At 37.7% G+C, this 26,474-nt stretch overlaps 2 protein-coding genes across 3 annotated transcripts in view; one reads left to right on the top strand and one right to left on the bottom strand.

Moving 5' to 3' along the window:
* The window catches only part of LOC133519002 (tudor domain-containing protein 7), a 51,091-nt gene extending 38,919 nt beyond the window's left edge, over nt 1-12,172 (top strand). For both annotated transcript variants that reach the window (XM_061852841.1, XM_061852842.1), the window contains 3 exons: nt 5,383-5,534; nt 10,012-10,172; nt 11,012-12,172. In XM_061852841.1, the coding sequence (XP_061708825.1) occupies nt 5,383-5,534; nt 10,012-10,172; nt 11,012-11,241 (543 nt within the window). In that variant the 3' untranslated portion in view covers nt 11,242-12,172. The remainder of the gene's footprint in view (nt 1-5,382; nt 5,535-10,011; nt 10,173-11,011) is intronic.
* Nucleotides 12,173-13,345: 1,173 nt separating this feature from the next.
* LOC133519003 (splicing factor 3B subunit 6) lies at nt 13,346-15,194 on the bottom strand. Its single transcript, XM_061852843.1, has 3 exons — nt 14,888-15,194; nt 14,670-14,788; nt 13,346-13,660 (listed from the first exon to the last, which is right to left on the bottom strand). The coding sequence occupies exons 1-3, from the start codon at nt 14,915-14,917 to the stop codon at nt 13,429-13,431; spliced, it is 381 nt and encodes a 126-aa protein (XP_061708827.1). The 5' UTR covers nt 14,918-15,194; the 3' UTR covers nt 13,346-13,428.
* Nucleotides 15,195-26,474: the final 11,280 nt, after the last annotated feature.

The raw sequence follows: 26,474 nt of genomic DNA on the forward strand, positions 1-26,474 counted from the left end.
ATGGAAAATATTTAGAAGTGGAAAAACGTTTTATCTTTTTTTATAGACGATCACGTGGTTTATCGTATAAGGAAGGGGGAAGTATAAACTTTATACTTCCCCCTTAAAGCTTATGAAGTTATGACCGTAGCATACGACCACGGCTATCCTTTGAATATTTTTTGTGAATATTGAATATACACAATGGGAATCCGACAGATGTTAAAAGTGTATTCTTGACCGCATATTTAGAAACTAAAATGTCATACAAAGTTTTTTAAATCGGTCTTGTTATAAAGATAATGACAATTCTTGTGAAAATTCGTTTGTGTAATAACTCAGTGAAAAACGCATTTATGGCTGCGACTCAAGCCCTGTGTGGCCTTACTAAGAGACATTAAAGTTTTAAAGGAAACTCGCAAAATTTATCTGCAAATAAAAAAAACTACTATTTATAAATAAATAACGTGTCGTGTGCAGAAAACACATACACACAGTTCTGAATCTGCCGAATCTGATCAAAATAAAAATAAATTTTTTTGCTCCTTAAGACAGGAATACGTGGTTAAAATCTGACGGGTTTCTCGTTCATACAGTGTAATTGTACCTATACACTGTATGAACGTAATTAAGTAAATTATGTTACATTGTATTTCTTTATTTAAAAGACGTAAAAATACAATATTTTCTGTGTGATTATTTCAGATTTTTTTTTCTTTTTTCATAAGTTTAAGAACCAAATTTTCAATACTAGAGTTTTAGTTTTTGAAGATATTGTTTGTATTTTACCTTTTCCATCTAACTTTGTCTTCATCTATTAACTACTTAGTGAGGTCACAAGTTTTACAAATAAAATGTTATACAAAGCTTTTAATAAAAAAACTGTGACATGATTTGACAGCTTGTTTTATACTGATAAAAAGCGGCCAAGTGCGAGTCAGACTCGCGCATGAAGGGTTCCGTACCATTTATGACGTATTAAAAAAAAAACTACTTACTAGATCTCGTTCAACATTTTACCATTTTGGACACACATTTTAGCACTTTGGAAGTGTCTCTCGCGCAAACTATTCAGTTTAGAAAAAAATGATATTAGAAACCTCAATATCATTTTTGAAGACCTATCCGTAGATACCCCACGCGTATGGGTTTGATGAAAAAAGTTTTTTTGAGTTTCAGTTCTAAGTATGGGGAACCCCCAAAATTTATTGTTTTTTTTTTCTATTTTTGTGTAAAAATACTAATGCGGTTCATAGAATACATCTACTTACCAAGTTTGAACAGTATAGCCCTTATAGTTTCGGAAAAAAGTGGCGGTGACATAATCGGACAGACAGACGGACATGACGAATCTATAAGGGTTCCGTTTTTTGCCATTTGGCTACGGAACCCTAAAAATGCAATACTTACCGTTATATTTAAATGTAAAGCTCGTCTTTATTTACTACTTGTTTACTTTGGGATTGTCGTTAGACGCGAATACACGTGAAATAAAAAATAATATCATATATAACTTTTTTTCGAATATTACATATGTTTGTCCGTCCTTAAACTACGTCCAAAAGAGAGGTATGGGCATTGTGAAAGTCATCTCGCTCTGTGTGGTAGGGCACAGAACAACGGATGTCATTCCAGATCTAGAGCAGAACCCAACTGGGAACCTTACAGAAAACCGCAACCAAATAACACTAGACCCTACTCATAGTGTTGTGTTCCTGCCGGTGAGTAAGCTTGGCAGAGCTCAACGAGGGTGCGGAGTGTCAGGGTCGGCAACACGCATGTAACTCGTCTAGAAATGCAGGCGTACATAGGCTACGGAGACTGCTTACCATCAGGCGGGCCGTATGCTTGTTTGCCACCGACGTAGTATTTAAAAAAATGAATACTTAATGCAAAACTGTATCTATATATTTTTTATCAGTAAAAATCTTTGTGACAGAACTTATGACCTGGCTAAGTGATGTTGATCACAAATTGGGGCGGCAAATTTCTAATCGGCCCCGGGCGGCATACACATACGCTACGCCGCTGTTCGTTACGAATATCAGCGGCTCTTAGGCTGGGGGCAAGAGTGTGTGAGGCTCATCGTTGCCGTTGCGGGATGATGGTTGAGGAAAATGGGCACCACGGCCTTAGTTGCCAGAGGTGTGCTGGGCGATTCCCGAGGCATCACTCAATTAACGAGATCGTGCGGCGGGCCTTGGTATCGGCTAATGTGCCGTGTGTTTTGGAGCCGCCGGGGTTGAGTCGCACAGACGGTAAAAGGCCTGATGGATTAACCTTAATTCCATGGCGAAGGGGGCGCTGCCTTTTATGGGATGCCACTTGTGTCAGTACTTTCGCTGCATCCCATTTGAGGCACACCACAAGTTGTGCTGGCTCAGCAGCGGAGTCCTCGGCAAAGTCTAAGCACGCAAAGTACTCTGCGTTGGAATCAGCTTATGACTTTGTGCCGGTGGCTATTGAGACAGCGGGGCCTTGGGGTTCAGAGGCTCGCTCCTTTTTCAGGGAGTTACGGCGTCGCCTGCGAGAGAGGGGCTGCGATCCTCGCTCTGGGTCGTATCTGGTTCAACAGGTCTCCATTGCGGTTCAGCGAGGAAACGCAGCGGGAATAATGGGGACCTTTGAGCCAGGTACGATCCAGGGGGGATTATTTTAGATTTAGTTTTATAGTTTATAGATTAAATATTATTTCTAGATTTTAACAGTAATGAATTGTAATTGATTGTATCTAATTTGAAATTTAAGCTTTAACAAAAAAAGTAATCTATTAATTCCCTCAAAAATAAAATTTGTTGATTAGAATTTAATAATGTTTAACATATATTTTTTTTAAATTAAAATCGTGATTAACAGTGTGAAAAACACGAATTAGTAACATCACATACACTATAACTTGTATGATTACACTAGAAAGTTATTTCCAACGCAATTTGATAAAAGAACGCGACTTATTTTACTGAGTGAGGACCTTAAGGTAAGGGGGAAGGGTAGGGCAAGCGCTTTCCATACAAACTTTGTGCGCGTTTTTCTTCGTTTGTGTTTGCGCTACAGTTATTATTGTTGGTAAATATGCTTATTTTTCTGTTAGCTAGGGCTTGATGTATTATTTTTTTAAATGTATTTTTTGTATTTTTGTATTTATTTATTTTTTAATAAAGTAAAAATTCTACATCAAGTTCTGCGTATATCCAATATATACAAGCAAAAAATGAAATTAAATGCTATAGTGCCAAAACTAACGAATAAACCTTCAACAAGGTTTGTATGGAGATGGAGAATGCTTTGCCCTACCTTGCGCCTTAAACTCCGTGGCTGTATGCGGCTAGGGCGTACGGCATTCAGAGAATTAAAAAAAAATTGGCGGGAACAGGATAATTGGCATTGAGTTACCTACACTTAGGAGCAAAACTGTCCCAATAGTAGCATATTAGTAGAATGTAGAGAAGTTGATGTCGATCTAATGGAGGGGCACATGATTAATACATAACAGGACTCCTTGAAATTTTCTACTATACCCGGCTATACCCTTTGTTGTTGAAAACAAAATATTATTTATTATTAAACTCCTTAATTCGACGATGCTATGCCATTTTGAAAATACATCGTCTTCAAATATTTTCAAATTCAGCAAACATCATTATTAACTACTTGTCTGTGTATGGAACAGATCCTGACCGAATTTTAATACAACACAACCGAGGTTTAAACCCGCGGCGTTTGACCACCACAACACACATATGAAAAGTTATAAGAGCGAAAAAGATAGTAGTAGTAGATTTTTGCCGTTAGCTCTACGAATTAGAAACGGGAACATTTCTATAGTTCCTTACGTGTATCTATGGTTCTGTGGTTTATACTATATTACCGTAAAACCACCCAGCTATAGTCCAAAGCTCCCAACTATGGTCCACAAATAAACCCAATTTTTCTCGTTCAGGTGTGTATTTTACTATATTTTTGTAGTTCTAAGGCAAAGTATGTTTATAAATGGAAGGTAAAACTAGGAGTAAACCAAAAGGACCATAGTTGCAGTATTGGACTTTAGTTGGGTAGTTTTACGGTATGCAATAATCACACCGAAAGGAATTTTTTTTTTAACCATGAGTCAAGAAAATGTGAAAAAAATAATCTTAAAAGTAGTGCTGTATAAAGACATTTAATGAAATTTTAATTACAAAACTTCCGTGAGACACAGGCATATTAAATAGTATATTAAAACGGGTCATTACGGCAGATATTGCTCCTATCCCACTTACCTTACATAAGGGCCTTTGGATAAAAGTGATAAAACCGGACACTATTACGCCGGAGATACTGTATTAAGACGATTTTCCGTCCTCATATGTAGCTACGACAGGTGTTGCGTTCGCCGAAGGATAGGGAGCCTTTAGACAGTCCAGGTGTATATATGATTCCTTGCTCCTGTGGGACAATAATAGGAGAGACAGGCCCTAACATTTCCACCGGATTATCTGAGCGCATACGTAGTAACGGTAGTACGTTAAAACGGGTCACTCACGTATTTTAAGTCGAAAATGCTCGACATGTTTCACTCCGTACCGAGGAGTATCATCAGGAGCTTGCGTTGACGGCCCAGCGAAGACTGCGGGCCGCAGCCCTCCGCGCCCTAGGTTGCATTTTTATCGTTTTTAAATCGTTTTTTATCAAAAATCTTGGCAACCATGGACTGGGCCACCTATTACAGTTAGAGTATATATAAAATAAGCTTTAATTTGATATAATATACGATTAAATAACAAAAAATGGTAAAAAATATTTGTTTTTTGTCTTTTTTGGGGTTTGCATCGTGTCATTTATTTCTTATCACAAATAAATAACAGATGAGGGTAGATATAACGTATCTTAGACCACTACAAATGCACACTCACGCATTTTTAGTAGATTTAAATGAAGGCTAATATAAGCTAATCCAGTTTTTTAAAGATGTTATACATTTAAATACACCTATACGAAGCCCCCCAGTGTTAAGGCCGGATTCATGGCGTTAGCCAATGACGCCGGTTCGAATCCGTTCTTTGCCAGTGAAGGGCTTCGTCCCTTTTTAACAAGCTTTTATTTAACCTTCAATGTATGTTTGTACGGTCAAATCTTGCAAGTTATATTTTACCTACTTCCCGGTTTCCATTGAAGCTGAAAATGTACATACATAAAACAACGCGACCTAATTATGTTTGGGGTTTTTAGAATTGTCTCGATGAGTATTAGTTGCCTATGAAAAGAAAAGTACAGTCAGCGATAAAAGCTTGTATTACAATTAATTTTTTTGCTAAAAACTTATCTTTAATGTATATAATATCTATTTCAATTTATAAAACAGCATACTTTGGTAGGTATGCTACATAACACACTTTACTTAAGCACTTCTTATTTTTACACCAGGTTCAACCAAACAGCACTAGGCATACGCTGCAAACGATGATGGCGTCGTTGCAAGCAGAGTGCCCGAAGATGACCGAGGCAGATGCTCCAATGAAACCGGCCAGCGGAGAACTGTACACTGTTTATTATGATAAGGATTCTTCCTGGTATAGGTAAGCGGTCATGTTCACTTTAGTTATTATACCGCAACTCGTTGTTACAAGTTTTTTTTATTATTTATCTGTTGGATAATGACTGTCTAATATAATACCTCTTTGATTCTATTCTTGCTTGAATAGGGTTGATGAAGAGCTCAAATTGACCATTCCAAAACAATTTTTATTATGTTTTAGTAGTGAAAAGAATTGATTTATGAAGGAAAAAGTGAAAACATATAGTTTTTTTTTAATACGTCATAAAATTAAAAAAAAATATTATCAAACCCATACGTGTGGGGTATCTATGGATAGGTATTCAACAATGATATTGAGGTTTCTAATATCATTTTTTTCTAAACTGAATAGTTTGCGCGAGAGACACTTCTAAAGTGATAAAATGTGTTCCCCCCCCCCCCCCCCCCCCTGTAAGTTCTAAAATAACAGAATGATAAAACTAAAAAAATATATGATTTACATTACCATGCAAACTTCCACCGAAAATTGGTTTTAACGAGATCTAGTAAGTAGTTTCTTTTTATACGACATAAAATTAAAAAAAAAAAAATTTATCACACCCATACGTGTGGTGTATCTATGGATAGGTCTTCAGCAATGATATTGAGGTTTCTAAATTTTCTAATATAATTTTTTTCTAAACGGAATATTTTGCGCGAGAGACACTTCCAAAGTGGTAAAATGTGTGTCCCCCCCCTGTAACTTCTAAAATAACAGAATGACAAAACTTAAAAAAAATATATGATATACATTACCATGCAAACTTACACCGAAAATTGTTTTTTTTTTAATACTTACGTCATAAATGGTACGGAACCCTTCATGGGCGAGTCCGACTCGCACTTGGCCGCTTTTTTTAACATATAGCCTTTACTCTCATTATTATATGTACAAAAATTTTAATTCGTCACTTTCATAGTTTAGGAAAAAATAAATAAAACAGTTTTGGGGTTAATCGGGTGTTTTTCACCCCCAGGGGGTAACAGAGGGATGTAACTTTGTGCGGGGTATTACCTCCTCAAAAGGCATCGTTTGATTATAGTTTCGAGCCAAAAACGCTGGGGGCAATTTTTCTTAGGTTATCCTGCTGTACCCTTGGCTTGAAACATTAATTTTGACGACCGGTCTGGCATAGTGGGTAGTGACCCTGCCTATGAAGCCGATGGTCCCGGGTTCAAATCCTGGTAAGGGCATTTTTTCGTGTAATGAACATGGATATTTGTTCCTGAGTCATGGGTGTTTTCTATGTATTTAAGTATTTATAAATATTTTTATATCTATCTATATGCATAAACTCGAGAACCGCTGGACCGATTTAGCTAATTTTGGCATTGAAATGTTTGTATTAGACGCCAGAAATGATGATTTTGAGAAATCCAACCCCTAAGGGGGTTAAAAGTTTGTATGGGGTTCAAGTTTTATTTTAAGCTAGGAACTTGATACTTTATAAAAAGGTATTTTATTTAAATAGAAGAAAACGAAATTCAGCGTTTTTGAAAATTCATCCCCTAACGTGGTGAAAAAGTGGGTTAAAAGATTGTATGGAGATCAAATTTTTTTTTTTTTAGTGCGGGATTTGAAACTTTGTACGTAGGCATATTATTAAAACACAAGAAAAGTAATTTCAGCGTTTTAAAAATTCATCCCCTAAAGGGGTTGAAAGTTTGAATCCATTACCACATTTTAAAAACTTCTTATCAAGGCATAATATAATTGTAATAGTCGATTACAAATAAGTTATTTCAACGTTTTTGAAAATTCAACCCCTAAGGGGGGGTTATAAAGGGGATGAAGGTTTGTATGGGGTTCAAGTTTTATTTTGAGCTAGGAACTTGAAACATTAAAAAAGGTATTTTATTAAAATAGAAGAAAACTAATTTCAACGTTTTTGAAAATTCATCCCCTAACGTGGTGAAAAAGTGGGTTAAAAGATTGTATGGAGATCAAATATTTTTTTGAGTGCGGGATTTGAAACTTTGTACGTAGGCATATTATTAAAAAACAAGAAAAGTAATTTCAGCGTTTTAAAAATTCATCCCCTAAAGGGGTTAAAAAGTGGTTGAAAGTTTGAATCCATTACCACATTTTTAAAACTTCTTATCAAGGCATAATATAATTGTAATAGTCGACTACAAATAAAAGTTATTTCAACGTTTTTGGAAATTCAACCCCTAAGGGGGGGTTATAAAGGGGATGAAGGTTTGTATGGGGTTCAAGTTTTATTTTGAGCTAGGAACTTGAAACATTAAAAAAGGTATTTTATTAAAATAGAAGAAAACTAATTTCAACGTTTTTGAAAATTCATCCCCTAAAGTGGTGTAAAAGGGGTTGAAAGATTGTAAGGAGACCAAATATTTTTTTGAGTGCGGAATTTGAAACTTTGCACGTAGGCATATTATTAAAATAAAACACAAGAAAAGTAATTTCAGCGTTATTAAAAATTCAACCCCTAAGGGAGGTTAAAAAGAGGATGGAGGTTTGTATGGGGTTCAAGTTTTATTTCGAGCTAGGAACTTGAAACTTTGTAAAAAGGTATTTTATCAAAATAGAAGAAAACTAATTACAGCGTTTTAAAAAATTCATCCCCCAAGGTAGTGAAAAAGGGGTTGAAAATTTGTGTGGAAGTCAATCATTATTTTAAGTGCGGGACTTGAAACTTTGTATATGGGCATATTGTTAGAATAAAACAAAAACTATTTCTGCGTTTTAAAAAATATTTTCCTAAAAGGGTCAAGTAGGGGTTGAAAGTTTGAATCTATTACAAATGCTTTAAAACTTCATAGAAAAACATAATGTAAGATTAAAAAAAAAGTTATTTTAACGTTCTTGATAATTCAACCCCTAAGGACGTTAAAAAGGGGATAGAAGTTTATATGTACACGGTACACATTAAACTTGGTAAACGGGCATTACCTCTATATTCAAATAGACGATATCTGATATATATCACGTTTTAGGGTTCCGTACCCAAAGGGTCAAACGGGACCCTATTACTGAGACTTCGCTGTCCGTCCGTCCGTCTGTCACCAGGCTGTATCTCATGAACCGAGATAGCTAGCTAGACAGTTGAATTTTTCACAGATGATGTATTTCTGTTACCGCTATAACAACAAATACTAAAAACAGAATAAAATAAATATATAAGTTGGGCTCCCATACAACAAACATATTTTTTTGCGGTTTTTATAAATAATGGTACGGTACCCTTCGTGCGCGAGTCCAACTCGCACTTGGCCGGTTTTTTAAATTCATTCCCTAAGTGAAAAAAGGGTTGTAAGTTTGCATGGGGAACAATTTTTTTTGTAAATAGTGATCTTGAAATGTCGTAAAAGACACAATAATAGGAAACAAGAAAATAGATTTCAGCATTTTTAGAAATTAATTCCCCAAGGGAGTTAAAGTGGCGTTCATTGAAAGTTTGTATTAATTCCCTAAATTGGTGAAAAAGGGTTTAAAGTTTGCACTCGATTGGAATAGTGGATTTGAAAACCTTCTGAAGGGAATGCGATGAATTATATCGAAAATAAAAAGTGTCACTGTCACAAAGGATTGTCATTGTTGGTTGTCGAACTTTATGGGTGCGTTCAGAAATGGAATATGGTAAAAAACCTGACCATAACTATTTAAACCACAAATAAAACGAAATTAGAGTCAGAAAAAGCTAAGTTAGCAGCGGTTTTGATAGCCCAGACGGGGCACGTGTGATTTTTAACGTCAAACTTTTACTTAACACGTTTACTTAACGCTTGCACCGTCTGGGCTATCAAAATCGCTGCCAACTTATCTTAGTCTGACTCTAGGAATCAGAGGTTAAATTGAAAAATACAGCCGCCTTCTTGAATTTCTGCATATTTGCTCTAAACAAGGTGAAAATCGATATCTGAGGATCCGATGGGTCGTTTATTATGTATCTGAGGCCAAAATTAGAATAAACGGCATTGTAATTATCTGCCCCTCTATCACTCTTGCATATTCGAGCGATAGAGAGGCAGGTAAGAAAATTTCGATTTGCGTGTTTCGCGATAGGCCAAGTGTTTTTTACATCTTATAAATAGGGAAATGCCACAACCGCTCCGAAAAATAATTGTCCGTAGGGTACCTACTTATGTATTTGACAAGTCAGTAACATTAACATCTGTAAAAGAATGATTGGATAATTCGTGACGTGCTAAAAGGGACTATAAATTTATATAATACGAATACGATAGGTGATACGAAGTTCACCGGGTCAGCTAGTATTATATATATATATCATTGTCTAAGTACCCTCAACACTAGCCTTATTGAGCTTACTGTGGGACTTAGTCAATTTGTGTTATAATGTCCTATAATATTTATTTATTTATATTTATGAAATTACCTTCTCATGGATAAAATACAACTTCTCTCGTCTCTCATAAGTTTTTGCAGAATAAAGAGAGCCTTTATGATCTGGTGTGGTGAAAAGAAACTTGTTCTATAATATGATTGGTTGCAGGGTTACAATAGCGGGAATTGTATCGACTGAAATGGTGTCCGTGTACTTCTGCGACTACGGGGATCTGGCGCTCTTCGCCATTAAGGATTTGCGTCCCGTGCCCGCCACGGCTCCCCTGGCGCGCTCCTTGCCGCCGCAGGCAATAAAGGCTAGACTGTATGGTTAGTACATGTAACTAATTCCTCTTCTCCTTATATATCGCTTTGCAATCTGAATTTCCCACGTTGGCATTTATCAAGTTGTACCAATACCATCATTACAAAAAAAAAAACAGAAGGTACGAGTTTTATTTAGCTAATAGCTGCCAGCTATTGTCAAACGGCTACTACACGATATGACTTAGTCCGGCGGCGCCAGCAGCAAGTGACAAGCGAGATGCCGCCTTCCTGCCTCCATTCACGGAGATAGAGAGTCCTTTGAGTCCTCTGCTTTAAGACTCTACTCAGTTTTTCAGACTCTAGGCATTACGTTGAAACTTGAGTTATTGAGACCTAAGTATTTTGTAAAGACTTGAGCCCATTAAAGAGAACTCTCAAATAATGTACAAAAGTTTTTTAAATGGCATTGTCACCACATTAAATTCATGGGTTAGGCATAAATCATTTAAAAAAATACAATTTACCTTTGTGTTACTTATAGATAAAACCTATAAAATAGTTGACGAAGTCTTTATTCGAAAACTCGAGACCTTTTAAGTTGAACTTTAAAAACACAATTAAGTACTCGACTCGGAAGTTTTTTAGGCGCAGAGTCGCGTAATAACTACTGAAGTTCTTAAAATTGAGACTTAAGACTCGAGTTCTTACCAACTCCACACGGAGCTGCGAATGTTTGACGTTATTGCTTGCTCCGCTACGCTGTCATGTCCGTGCTGTTAAAGTAGTTATTCGATAATTTAGATAATTTTAATACCCTGTACACTACTTAGTCAGTACATAAGTTCTGTCTCAAAGGTTTTTACTGATAAAGCTCACAAATAATCTTTGCATTCTTCCTACAGACGTGTGGCCGCTTCATCAAGACTGGACTGTAGAAGACTGCATTAGGTTTCAAGAGTTATGCGTAGAACAGCAATTCGTGGGGATCTGCAAGGACGTGGGCAAGGACCCGCTCAACCCCAACGAGCCGCTACTCACGCTCGACCTCATCGACACTTCCACCGACGAGGACATTTATCTTAATAAGCAATTAGAAACAGAGGGTAGAGCAAGGCTCGGCTCTGCTTCATAAGTGATTTCATAATGACATGATTTTTTTAAAGTTTATTTTCGTGTAATGGCAACATAAAAAAGTATCACTTAGGTGGTCTTTACACTGCCGCTGCAACTTGATGTGGCGTGCGAGCGAGACTGTACGTTTATAGCACGGTCTCACATACGGTCCGTCCGTCTAATCCGTTAACGGCATCAATGTTTTAACCACATTAAACTTATTACATGAAACAGTAAATCAAGTTCGACGTTCCATAAAAATATATCATTAGCATATATAATGTGTTCTGTTCATGTAATAATGAAATAACTATGTTATTCCTATTTATTAGATTGTGTAACTATGCATATTCCGGTTGATTCGCGAACAAAGCTGGCTCGAATGACATGAACGAAACTGTCATTGTATGAGTGACACTTCTCGAACGGTATTAGACTAATTTAATTACAATACTAATAATATTAGCCAAATACCGTTCGGGAAATAGGCCTCTGTATCGGTGTACAGTCAGAGCCACCATTTTATTGGTTAATGTGATACACACAGATATTTTCAGTCACTGATTCATTCCATTCATGCCAGCTTTTCTGAATCAACCTGTACGTTTATCACCCTTATGTAGGTTAAGACGAAAGAAGTGCATGTTCATGTTTGTTTTTTTTTTTTCATTTTGTTTATCTTGATGTTGATCGTTTTTGAGGTGGCATACTTAAAGTTTAGCAATTTTAAATACTCTTTGTTATAAGGTTACTTATATTGAAATTATTACCAGTTACTCAGATATATTACAAGCAAGTATTCAACATATTTACATAGTAAATAATTTTTAACTAAAACTTATAGACAGTGTGCAGCATCCCATAGATCTGTGTATCTCAGTATGTAAAACCCGATGACCCATGTGTAAGTAATTACGTACCTACATTCTAAATAAAAATCTAATAATTAATTAGTATTTTTATTTTATTCCAAAGCATTATTTAATTTATTTACTACCGTGTACGTACCTGTACCTACTGATGACAGCTGGGAATTTATATTTCTGCTAGTTCTCAGATAGGAGAGAATTCCAGCTGCTACCGGTGCTGAAAAATTGGAAGGTTAAAGCTGGAAAACCCCACATCCCCTGGCTTCTAGTAACATGCATAGCACTTGCCATGGTTTATAGACGTGCAAGTTGCGGAAAGTTCCCAAAAGAGTGAAAGGAAATTAACCACTTAAAGCAAATGAACACAAGAAATAACCACAATGGAAAATTATCAGAAGGTTCCGTTCGTAATTTTGGAATGTTACATTACAATACAGCAGTAGTACTGGTATAATGAATAGCACATACTACACTTGCACATTGCCCCACTATTCATAGAACTGCAAAGCTCCGTTTTAAATGTTGTCTCTTTCTAGCTAAAACAAATGTCAATGTACCGGAAAAGAACAAACAATTATCAACGGCTTATCAGGCTTCAGATAAGTTTATGAATAAAGACTGCTAAGAACTAGAAAATTAAAATGTCTTTAATTTACTATAAAAACCAACTACGGATTTGCTTTTACAAGCGAGCTACGAGCATACCTGATAACATGGGAAAAAGCCTTATGTAGCGAATAGCGCTTATGAACAGAGAGCAGACTTGGGGGGTCGCTGGCAGGGAATGTGTAATAGTTATTTGTGCAACAAGAGAGAAAAATTGGTTTTTCTTGCGAGTGTTGATTTTGAGTCCTAAGTAAGCGAAAGATTCTATAATTGAATCACGAGCAAAGCGAGTCTAAGTTAGAATCTCGAGCGTAGCGAGGGACTCAAAAACACGAGATGTAAAATAACTTTGCTCTTGTGTGACACATACAACTTTTCACCTCAGTAGTGAGAAAATATTAAAGGTTAAAAAATATTCAGCATCAAAGCATCATCATTATGACGAAAGCTTGTCTCACTCTGGGGAATTTCTTTCTTTCGCAGCACCGCCAGCACCTGACGTCATTCTGAAGTACGGAGCTCTGTGATAAGGACCTATAAGTATGATGCTGTTAAACTGCTCGACACTAGTCATATCTTCAAACTACACTTTTTCTATATAAGCTTTTGATAATGTTTAAGTAAGATTTCGGAATTCAGAAGGAATGCTAAGAAAGAAATAATTTTATTGTCTTATATTAAATTTAATTGTCTTACTCCTTATAATAGAAAACTTATCTAAAAACACAAAATTATTTTCGCAGTTCTTCTGATGAGATGCCATATTTCTTCTTCAGAGTATCCAATTCCTCTTGCTTCTTCTCAATATCCATACCCTTGAAAGCTTTGTTGGATCGGTAATATAATACAACCAAGTATCTGTTGCAGACATTGAAACCTGAGAGATGGTCACAAGCATTCTTTGCGTCAAATATATCTTCATACACTACAAAAGCAGTACCTCTGGTTTCTGGTGTGTTTCCTCTGAAAAGTGAAAGCACTTGGTAAGATTACTACAAGTACATGGTTTTGACGACAGTTCTGGCTTAGTGAGTAGTGACCTTGCCTATGAAGCCAATGGTCCCGGGTTCAAATCCTGGTAAGGGCATTTATTTGTATTATATATATCATTGTCTAAGTACCCACAACACAAGGCTTACTGAGTTTACTGTGGGACTTTAGTCAATTTGTGTATTAATGTCCTATAATATTTTATACCCAATGTAGTATTAATAGTGTTTTGTTTTATGATATTTGTTATTTTATGAATAAAATCATCAAAACGCATAGCAAGATTGAAGTGGGAATGGGCTGGTCATATAGCACGAAAAACCGATTTGTGGAGTAAACAACTACTGTAGTGGCGACCATGGGGGGATGTAGTGTAGGGACACCCGGCCGGAAACAGGCGGGCTGTCGATCGCGTGTTGCGTTCATTCAGCCCAACTATGGGGGGAGGAACATCCTCGAAGTAGACCCCAGATGCGTTGGGACAACAACATCAAAAGGACTGGGGAAGAAGTGGCTTTAGGTCGCACAGAACCGTGACGAGTGGTATAAAATGAAGGAGGCCTACACCCAAAGGGTAGAGAACGGCTAAAGAGAGAGAGAGAGAGAATATAATCTAAATTGACTTAAGAGATAACTGACCTTTAGAACAGGGTTCTCCAAGCTACAAAATATGAAAGAGCCAAATTTTATACAATACAATCCATGAAAACAAACCGGAAGCTTGGTTTTGGCTCCCAGGTTTACAAGTTTGGAACCCCTATGTTGCATTTCTGTGGTTTTGACAAAAAAAACGTGTCTACAACCTCAAAGGAATAAAGTAGCAACTCAATAGCTTGTCTAACAGCATAGGTTTTTAGGGCCCTTTGGTAGGAGAATAACATTACTGAAATTTCCTGGGCATATAATATCTTAGCACAAGAATTATCTGCACTGGTTTATTATGTACAAAGTTAGATATATAAAAACAATAATATAAACTTACACACGGATTTGCCTAATTGCTCCATATTTTCCAAAAATATCATACATTTCTTCGGCAGAGATTTTGTATGGCAGGTTTCGAATATACAAAACTCTGTTGACTTCAGGTGGAAGGCGAACCTAAAACAAGCAGAGGTAAGACATACATTTCATTTTGTAATATAATTAAATTGCGTATTGAAAACAAGAGTTAACTGATAAACGTAGTAAAAATCTTACGTTTGCTCGTCGCTGTAGTGCCAAAGCCATGTTTCAATATCCTCAAGTGACGATGAACTTCCAAACTAAATAAGCAAATATGAAATGGTACAGAGAATGGTTAAGTGTTGTTGATATTGGTAAATTAGCGATTCTTTCGATCTAAATGATAGCGCTTGATGCTTTGCTCGAATAATAATTAATGTAATAGTTGCTTGACAATGACGTTGACGTTGACATTTAACTTTTTTTAAGGGTACAATTTTTGACGGCGCAGCACTAGTAACTTTCTCTCTTCACTCTTGTAAAAATGCCATTTGTCAAATGAGGACAAGATATATGCTCGATATAATCACTACGTGGGTCAGTTGAGTGTCGATGGCGGATGGTCGAAAATTTTTAAAATATTTTAGGTTTTTGGCGTCAACTCCATTTGCAACTGGTAAAATTATCTCAAAACTTAACTAAATTTACGTTGCTAATCCAATTATTGTGGTAAGAAGTAATAATAATCACGTAAATAGTAGTGATTTTTTTTTTTTAGTTTGTAGGGGTTGCCCATGGCAACCTTAGTGACTCCTCATGAACGAGGACGTTACTTTGAACCGTCCGGGAGATGGAAAACTTAGAAGCTCTTTAACGTTTAGTTTAGCCCACCATGAGAAATTCGAAAATACGCATTCTTCTAAGTCTTCCATTCCCGTAATGGATCAAATATATCGGCGTGAAAGGGAGAAACGTAAGGAATTGAAGGAACGCAACGAAAAAATGCCGAATAAAGGTAAGGGGGCCCGATCCAGGTCCTCCAGCCCTCCCGACAGATGGTCGGACGTCTCAAATATGGATTCTAGTCAGCCTCATTGCAGTTCGGAGGAAAGTCAAATCCCGCCAGGTCAGCAATCGCCCAGTCACGCGTTAGCCCAGTCTCATGCCGCAACTCCACCGGCTCATCTAATAGACCCACAGGAAAATAATACTCCCTCTCAGACTCCTTCTTCTCCCCTTACGCCCATTGGGCGCATAAAATATACAACCAATGATCAGGGTCCCTTTTTGGTTTACGTCCAAAAAATTGAAACGGCTCTAGATTCAGGAGTAACTCTCCACCCTGTGGCCTTCGGGCGGTTCTTACAAAACCGTAAACGAGAATTCCCCAATATTGTCGAGGGGTCAGTAAAAAGAATCGGGCGAAATCGAGTGTCGATCAGTTTCCACTCCGCTGAAGATGCCAACCTGTTTCTGGAATCTACCACCCTAACTCACAATAACTACAAGGCATTTGTGCCTACTTTTAATGTCACAAGGCTGGGACTGGTTCGAGGTATTCCTGCCGACTGGTCTCCTGAGGAGATTCTCGACAACCTCAAGGCTCCCTTAAACTCAGGAGGCCCTGTCCCTATCAAAATTAGACGCCTCAATTTTAAAAAAACGAATCAAGACGGCTCACATTCATGGCTTCCATCAGAAACGGTAATTATCACTTTTGACGGCCAAACCCTACCTAAGAGGGTATTTTTATGTTTGAACTCCTTATTGGTTGAGCAGTATCAACTTCCAACTATTCAATGCTTCAACTGCTGTCGATATGGACATACCAAAGAAAAATGCAGATCTCTTCCTAGATGCTTCCGTTGCGGTGGCGCTCATCAGGGAGGCAATTGTAATGGCGATGGTGAACCCCAACCGTTCTGCTGTGTTTGCCCTCAGGGATTAGGGGCAGGTCACACAGCCAACAGCAAATCTTGCCCCGAATATACTCGGCAGATTAATATTAAAAAAACCATGGGGGTAGAGAATATTTCGTACATTGAGGCCTTAAATCGTCACGCTAAAGTCACCCATAAATCTTATGCCAATGTAGTGTCTTCTTGCTCTTCCTCTTCTCAACCACATTCTTATAAAAAAACTATTTTCCGCCAACCTCGCACTCCCCCTCTCCTCGAAAAAGGGTATGATAAAAGAGCTCATGAGGCTTTAACAAGGGACCCGGTAGTTGAATCCAGACCAGTCTTCCTTAATCAGCATTCACCTAATGAACAATTCATAGTTTCAGAAATAATAAAATTGATTTCAGGATTTGTTAAAATGTTTTCCCCCGCCAGCCCTTTGGCTAACCCTTCTTTGCTTTCCCACGTAGCGCCTTTTATTTCATCTTTGCTAAGTCATAATGGATCAAGTAATTCTACAGTGGAATAGTCGCAGTGTAACCAATAAAAAACAAGAGTTACTCCACCTTATCAATAAACACAATCCATCTATTTTAGCCATATCAGAGATATGGCTAAAGGAAAGTTCTAACTTCAAAATTCCCAGTTACTGTTCTATATTGGACTGTCGGGCTGATGGACGTGCTGGGTGTGCCCTTTTCATAAGAGACCATATCTCCTTCTTACCTATTCCTTTACCTAATAATAGCCCTAAATTTCACGCAACTTGTGCTCGTGTAGAAGGCATTACCTTCTTATCTCTTTATATTCCTGATCCTTCTTCTAACATTCTTAAATCTCTTAGAAAGTTAATAGAACCACTCCCCCAGCCTATTATTGTACTCGGGGATTTTAATATCCACCATGTCTTGTGGGGTTGTGAGAAAAATGATGATGCTCTAGGAGAACAGTTTCTATTAGATATATTGGACAAATGCAACTTATGTCTACTAAACTCAGGTACTCCCACCCGGCGCTCTCTACCGAATCAATCAGCTAGTGCAGTGGATTTATCCCTTTGCTCTCCTTCTCTTGCATCTCGAATTACCTGGGAAGTCCTGGACAGCACTTATGGAAGCGATCACTTCCCAATTTTACTTGGCCTTCCTTTTGTTTCCTGTAAAAGGCCTACAATAAGCTGTCCCTTATTAGTTTATAATATCAACGGCGCAGATTGGGATAGATACAGAAATTTTTTGGATTACGAAACGTTACATCTTCCTCCTATTACTCCACTTTCTTTAGAGGTGTGCTCTGATGCTCTAGTTGCAGCTATTAAGATTTCTGCTGATAAGACCTTCCCTCTTAAAAATACAGTTGTGGGCAAGCTGGCTTCTCCCCCTTGGTGGGATAATGATTGCACTAAAGCTGTCAAGGTTAGAAAGAAGGCAGAGCGGGAGTATGCCGCAAATATGTCATTCGAGAATTTCGAAGCCCTGGGAAAAATTATGGCGGATACCAAAAACTTGCTTAACAATAAGAAGTCTGAAGGGTGGAAATGTTTCTGTTCGTCTCTAAGTCCCTCTACTCCTAATTCAATTGTCTGGAATAATATTAGAAAATTTAGAAGATCTTATAACCCTTGTAAATGTCCTCACCCTAATACTTTACAATGGGCTGAATCCTTTCTAGCTAAAATCGCTCCTCCATATGTTCCAGGAGTTCTGGACTCCCCTATAGGCTTGCTAGATAATCATTCATCTGATCCCTTAGATCAATTGTTCTCTCTCCTGGAGCTCAAGAATGTGCTGGGAGCGGTAAAAGACTCCGCCCCAGGGCATGATGGAATCCCCTATTCTTTTATTTCTAAAGCTGGTGATAGATTCCTTAAATATTTCCTTAGCCTATTAAACTTTATTTTGCTTTCGGGCCGGCCGCCTCGGTCCTGGAAATCTCAACTGGTAATGCCCATTCTTAAGCCGGGAAAGGACCCTAATGACCCACAATCGTACCGACCTATAGCCTTATCCTCTGTTCTAACCAAGATTTTAGAGCATCTCATCAAGAATAGATTGGAATGGTTTCTTGAAAGTCATGAACTTTTAGGAAAATCCCAATATGGGTTTCGAAAGGGAAAAAGTACAATTGATAGCCTGGCCATTTTCACTACTGATATAAGGCTAGCCTTTTCAAATCGTGCCTCGGTTCTTGCTGTATTCCTGGACGTCGAGGCTGCTTACGACAATGTTCAACTCCCCATTCTCCGAGAAAAATTCCGTAGTCTGAGAATTCCGGTGAGGTTGGCCTGTCTTATGGGTAACCTCCTTTCAGAAAGACAAATTTCTTTCCGGGGTAAAGACCCTCTCATTAACCCATCAAGACTAGTATGGCGCGGATTACCTCAGGGATCTGTCCTGAGCCCCTTACTTTACAATTTATATACACACGATTTGGAAGGGTCTGTTTCTGGCTGCCAAATTCTTCAATATGCAGATGATCTCTTAATTTACTCCACAAATAAAAACCTGGTTTCTGCATGTGCGTCTATCAACAACTCCCTCCAGTCTTTAAATAACTGGCTTTCTAATAATGGTTTGTCTCTCTCCCCTTCTAAATGTTGTGCTGTCGTTTTTACTCGTAAAAAAGCTTTACCTAACTTGAATGTATCCATCAACTTATCTAGTATTCCTTTTCGTGCCTCCTATAAATTCTTAGGGATTATTCTTGATTCTAAACTGAACGGAGACTTACACTTTGAGTATTTAGTTAAAAAATGTGAACGTGGGCTTAACACTCTCAGGTGCCTTGCGGGAGTTTGGTGGGGTGCTCATCCTACTTCCCTTAGATTAATTTATAATGCTACAGTACGAAGCATATTAGATTATGGCTCTCATCTATTGGTTCCAGGGAATAAATCTGGACTGAAAAAACTTGATTTAATCCAATCTAAAGCGTTACGAATTATCTTAGGTGCAATGAGGTCTAGTCCAATCGTGGCCATGCAGGTAGAGTGTGTCGAACCTCCTCTTGTTTTGCGCCGCCAATTCCTAGCGGATAGTTATTTTTTCCGATCGCTACAATTTTCATACCATCCAATCATTCACCGTTTATATGAACTTAAAGCATCGTCTGCCTTGAATCGTCTTGACCAACCCTGTCTTGTGAATAGCCTTAGAAAATTTCAATCTCTCAAAGATCCAGTTTTCCATTCTCGACGCCTTCCTTTATATGAATTTAACTACGCTGTTATAATTTATCAACCTCGTGTTATTTTAAATTTTGATATTTGTCATAATGATCCTCATGCAGATGAGTACCTACGTCAGATTCTTTCGCGTGAATGGCATGACTGGAACTCCATATACTGTGATGCGTCTAAATTGTCGCCATCTGGTTGTGTGGGAGTAGGTGTTTTCCATTCTCAATATGACATAGTGCAAAAAATTAAATGCCCTCCTGAAACGTCTGTATATACTGGAGAGTGTATTGGCATTTTGGAAAGTGTAAAGTTTATTCTTCTTTTCAAACTTAGGAAGACTATCATCTTCTCGGATTCTCGTAGCTGCCTACAAGCTCTTCTATCTAACCCTTTTTCGACCAAATTCCACAACCCTATTATTTTCCAAATTAAGGAGAACCTTTTAATTTGTAAAAAAAAGGGGGTTTGAGGTTGCCTTGATCTGGGTTCCAGGTCACTCAGGGGTCGCAGGGAACGAACGAGTCGATCGGGTTGCTAAGGAAGCTGTGGTATGTGGTGATAAGACTCCTTTTAGGAACTATTGTTTTGATTTAGTCCCTCTGGCGGCTAGGTGGCTCTTCCAGGTTTGGTCGTCCAATTGGGCTGCCGCCAATCGGTTCCGAACCAAGCCTTATTACCTCGTACAACCTGACGTTCCCAGAAAACCTTGGTTCTCCAAGATTTTTATTCAAAAACAGTTCTGCTCCACAGTTATAAGAATGAGACTGGGCCATTGCTGCACTCCCGCCCACTTAAAAAAAATCCATGTTCGAGACTCCTCTCTGTGTGAATGTGGAGTAGACGAAGGGGACTTAAATCACATTTTCTTTGCTTGTCCTTTATATAAACATGATGATTTTTATGCGGATCTCTTAAGTTTAAAAGTTTCTTTTCCTACTCACATTTTCGAGTTGTTGCAAATTAAGGATAGGGACACTTTGGTGGCCCTAGTCTCTTTCTGTAATCTTAACAAATTAAAGATTTAATTTCAATTGGCTCATTTATTCCTAGTTACTTATATATTGTACTAATGTTTTGATTTTTCTTTACATCTAAATTTACTGTCGTTCCTACATTCTCATTTGGATTAGCAACCTTATGTCTGATAAAAATTCGCGCCCCCGAAATAAGTTTATCAGAAATAAATCGACATGACACTGGCAATCAACAGTAAGCCATATTAAAAAAAAAAAAAAAAAAAAAGAGGACAACACTGTTAACAAGCCGAACTTCAAACAAGTCATAGCCATTTTGGTGGATACCACGGACCTAAAAAATGATCCGGACAGTGTACTTTGGCCAAAAAAGTGTGTCCACATGAGAAGTCAAAGTGGGCCGTTGCATCTCTTTCTAATTAGGGTGACAATGAGTTATATGTGGGTCTTCTGTTAACGAATCAGAAACAAAAAAGAAGACATTTTCAGAACAAGTACAAAACTGCCTTGGTGTTTACTGGAAATAATGAGTCACTTCTTGAAAACTTGAATACTACAATAAACAGACATGCGACCACAATTCAAGAACAATACGACAATCTACTGGATATACTCAAAACAGAAATTAATAATACTAATAAGCAAAACAAACAAACAGAAAATACACTATCTCCAGAAACTAAACAATTAATTAAAAAGAGGAAAGAACTCATAAAAGTAGGTAAAAACAAACAAACACGCAAAAGGATATCAGAAATAAGCAAACAGATACTAGTTAACAAAAGAAAAGATAGAAAAAATAAACGACTGAACGTTATTAAAACATCCATTGAAAAAACTGGAGGACTGAGGAAAGCTCTAAAACAACTTGATCAAAAGAAAACCTGGATGCCAAACTTTAAAAGTATACAAGAAAAGAGTACAAGCAAGAGGAAAGACATACTACAAATTGGCACAGACTATTACAGACAGAATACTTTACCAAAAACAAATAACACTTCCGAAGGAAATCCAAATGGAAAGATCCACAGACACTGAACCAGAACCAAATATAGGGACTGGAAGAAACAATAAGAGCAATCAACACACAGAAGCAAGATAAAGCACCAGGTTCAGACCAAATTTAATAACGAACGAGTTACTAAAACATACGTTACCAGTGATTGTGGGCCAAGACTAACAGAAATATTCAACAACATCCTCACAACCGAAAATATACCCAAAGACTGGACCAAATCAACTTTAGTACTAATACATAAGAAAGGAGACAAGGGTGACATGAGTAACTATAAACCAATAAGTTTAATGGCAAACATTTATAATATATTTTCAAAGATAATATTATCACGTATCACTGTCAAACTCGAAGAAAATCAACCTAAAGAACAGGCAGGTTTTCGTAGCAAATTCTCCACGATAGACCACATCCACGTCCTGAGACAAGTACTCCAAAAATACAGGGAATATAATAAAGTCTACTACTTAGTATTCATGGACTTCAATAAAGCATTCGATAGCATATATCATGATAGCATCTGGAAAGCGTTAACAATACAGGGCCATCTTGCCGCGAACCAAACTGTGAAATCGCCGTGAAGTTGTGCGAGTGTGGAGTCTACGTCAACGTTGCGGTATGTTCGCGTCGCGATTCACGCGCATAGTCTGGAGTACGGAAGGTGGAGGTAAGGAAATAAATCTCCATGTACCAAAAAACGTCATCAATTTTTTTTAAATAGGTGGCGCTACAATACCTAGAATACTTGAACAAAACAAATCAAATCATAAACAATGCACTACACTCCTTCAATAGCGCCTAGGTTCTTAGCTACTCTAGCGCTACTCTGGAGAGATTTGGAACTATTATTTATAGCTGACAGCTGGACACTTTTGCAACAGTTCTACCATAAGAGATGTCACTTCTCTTAATTCCACACTCCATAGTCTGGGGGGGGGGCTTAAACTGTCATAACCTTCTATGGCGGCTACTTGGTTATATTGGGTGCGAACTTGATCAACCAAAAATCAATTTGACAGTTCCCAATTTGAATCAGTGCCTTGACGCAAACTGAATCCGATCAGCTGACGCTTTGGCGCCATCTTGCCGCGAACCAAACTGCGAAATCGCCGTGAAATTGTGCGAGTATGGAGTCTACGTCAACGTCGCGGTATGTTCGCTCCGCGAAGTCGCGCCGCGATTCACGCGCATAGTCTGGAGGGGACTTAAGGATGGAGTCAAAGAGTAAATAAAGTAAGTATATGTATGTATATGTCTAAGCCAGCTGTCACCACACACAGCCACATTTTATTTATTTATTTCAAATAACAAATTGCACCTTACAGCTAATGCCAAAGCGGCACAAATTGGAACACATTAACAACATAAAGCAATAACACATGAGCAGCTAAGACACAGGAATTCATAACGGTATAGTACTCTCAGGCATCTCTCTTTCTAATATCCTCTTGCATTCCATTATCACTCGCCCCATTGCACTCACAAACAAATAGCACTGTGGCTGCGCCTCGAGCAGGGAGTTGAGCAGTGCGTGAGCGTGCGCGACCGGCGCCTGCGCGTGCGCCTGCGTGCGCGCCTTGCCCCCCGCCAGCAGCGGGTGCCGTCGCGCGCGGTTGTATTGGTTAGGTACAAACTACAAACAGGCGCACACAGACTTCGACAAGTTTTATACTATCAATTTTATTTCTAAAGATTGCTAATATAAACTTGGCTAAGGAGAGCGACCTTCGCAACTGTAAGGAGTCATACCCTAGTTGACCCTGTAAGAACAAGTTGGGGTACATGTAAGGATAATAGACGTATATCCTCTTGTACAAAGCCCTTAGATACATTTTCTGGACCTGTTCCAACATAAGAATATATTTATTCTCATGCGGACTCCAGACTACAGAATTCGTCTCCAGCAAACTCCGGACGAGTGCAGCATAGAGCACGCGCGATGAGAACATGATCGCGAAATGAGAGTGCAGGGTCGAAGAGCACACCTAGGTCACGGACGCGGGCCGACCGCGCTATACAAACATTACCGATGGCATACTCGTACTCAATAGGACCACGTACACGTTTATGTACGATTAACAATGAATAACCAACCTCCACTCCACTTTATATCTCCATGATCACCAAAATCAATCAAAATCAATCTCCCAGAATCAGTCCGATTAGGGGCCGGAGGCCTACTGCAATTGACGAACTTCAATTTTCGCGGTAGGCCCCCTGATAATCGTTTTCCGTTTCACGGAATATCAGCACATCGTTATCAATATTTGAAATGTAAAAAATACTTTACCTTTAATTGCCAAAAATTTTCGAAGTTTAATACATAGCATATGAACCATTTTTTTACATGTCAAATATTGTAAACGATGTGGTGATATTTGGTGAAACGGAAAAATACTCTTGCTCGGGCCCGAAGTTGGGTCTGGATGATGTAATTGCCGCTTGGCACGATTGTTCCTTAGGTCAAACAAAGCTGATTTGGCCCGGTAGCCACGAGATAGTACCGTGTGGTGTGCCAACCCCCAAAATGATATATAACTTGCCCTAGTTGCTAAGAGCCAGAAGAAATATGTACAAGTATAGCATAGATTGAACCTGGTGAGCCCTCTTTTCTCCCTCTTTTATAAACTTTATCTCGGAAACTATTCGGTCTATAGAAACAATTCTAGTCTCGTACTGTCGCAAATTTAGTCTACTATAAAAACGCCACGAGAATATCTAAAAATAAACCGAAATTTTCTCATTTTTTTTCGTATTTTGACTAAGTTGCGTTCGGCGCTCGAGGTCACAAACTTGGATTATTTATTGAGCCAACATAGTAAACACGTCTGCAAGTATCAAAACTACCGGATTTAACGCAAACGAACCCCATTACAAAAGTCGACAAAGTTACTGGGTTAACAGTCGCCGGGCCCGTGTTTTGTAGGAATTCCGGTCGGTATCACCTATTTAGGTTTATAGAACTTTATTTTTCTCAAAGAAATTATACATTTCACTTCAGAGAAATTTAGCTAATACAGAAATAAATTATAAGTAAGTATAGCGAGTGTGTACTCACTTACAAAGCACTTAACTAAAACTTAAATCTAGATAAAAACTACAACGTATGTTTGGTTGTTAAACAAAACAAAGTTTATTCCGCGCACAACGCGTAGTATAATACTTGCAGATTGTTTAATTACCTATTACCTATACAAACAATAATAAAACAATAATTAGTTATCTAAGTATAGATAAGGTAAGTTCAAATTAAAGACAACAAAATCAGTGAACAGTGGGTAGGGAAGGATCTACAAATTGTTACCACAAAATATACCAGTTAGTATATATTGTATTTTCAGAATATGGGAATAAGGTCTACAATATTACGCGTGCTGATTTTGTTTACTACTTGACTGTTCCTTGAGCCGTCCATCTTGAAACTCCCAGGGCCGGATTCAAATGTTTTTAATTACAAAGTCTTTTAATTTTTTCTTAAATTTATTTATGTTTTTGCATTCCTTAATATGTGTGGGTATTTTATTATAGAACTGTGCCCCTTCATATCCAATGTTTTTTTGTCCAAATTTAGTGCGCGTGGGTTGGAGGCATAGACTATTGGAGTTACGTAAAGGTCGTAATCCTAATTCAGTTTTTGTTTTAAAAGTTATTTGCGATTTAATTTTTTTATCTATTATTTTTCTTATAAGTATGCATATATTATTAAAATAAAGCTGGTTGAGATTCATTATTTTGGTTTCCGAATAAATTTTAGCACTTGGTGTAAGAAAGTCATATCGAAAAAGTGTTTTTACTATTTTATTTTGGGCTATCTGTAGACTTTTAAGCGTAGTCTTATTCGCACTTCCCCATATCTCTACAAGATAATTTAGGCGAGACTTCACTAGAGAGTTGTATATAGTGTATAGTACCGGGCGCGGAAAACAGTGCACAGTATTAAAGAGACAGCCTCGTAGTGATGATAATTTATTTTTCAATTTATTAATATGAGGTTTCCACGTTAGCTCGCTGTCAATTATGAGTCCTAAATACTTCTCTTCTGATGATTTTTTTATTTTGATTTTATTTATCGTCAATGGTGTTTCATCGTTGACTTTTTTGTTTTTAGCTTTAAATATCACGTAGCTGGTTTTTTCTATGTTAATAGTAAGTAAGTTACTTTGGTACCAGTTGTATAGTTTATTGAGATCATCTTGTGCCATTGTTTTTATTTCATCTATCGAATGTCCAAAATAAAACACACATGTGTCATCTGCATACAGACTAAGCTCTCCTCGTAATGGTATTTCACTAATGCTATTGACATATATTAAAAACAGAAGTGGCCCGAGGATAGAACCTTGAGGGACGCCGCAAGTAATTTTTTGAGGAGAACTTTGTTCGTTACCTATCTTTACAATTTGAGAGCGATTTTTTAAGTATGATTCAAACATTGCATATGCTACGCCTGTAATTCCTATGATTTTAAGTTTTTCCAATAGGAGCTCGTGGCTGACAGTATCAAAAGCCTTTTTAAGGTCAATGAAGATTCCCAAGGCTATTTTCCTGTTGTCTATATTCGTTTTGATATTATTAACTAGATCGATCGTGGAGGATAATGTACTAGATTCCGGACGGAACCCATATTGTTTGTCGAAAAAGAAATTAATTTGTGTTAGATAACTATTCAAACGACGGTAGATGATCTTCTCAAGTATTTTTGACAATACGGGTAATACGGAGACCGGTCTATAATTCCCAGGTTCCGTTTTGTTTCCCGATTTGAATATTGGTG

The sequence above is a fragment of the Cydia pomonella genome, chromosome 6, assembly GCF_033807575.1.
Source record: "Cydia pomonella isolate Wapato2018A chromosome 6, ilCydPomo1, whole genome shotgun sequence".
NCBI lineage: Eukaryota > Metazoa > Arthropoda > Insecta > Lepidoptera > Tortricidae > Cydia > Cydia pomonella.

Excerpts from the sequence above, each read along its gene's own strand:
- LOC133519003 (XM_061852843.1), bottom strand. The coding sequence starts at position 14,917 with ATGGCTTTGGCACTACAGCGACGAGCAAAC. Across the intron at positions 14,789-14,887 it reads CACTACAGCGACGAGCAAAC|GTTCGCCTTCCACCTGAAGT; the intron begins GTAAGATTTTTA and ends TGCTTGTTTTAG. Across the intron at positions 13,661-14,669 it reads GCAATTAGGCAAATCCGTGT|AGGAAACACACCAGAAACCA; the intron begins GTAAGTTTATAT and ends TTCACTTTTCAG.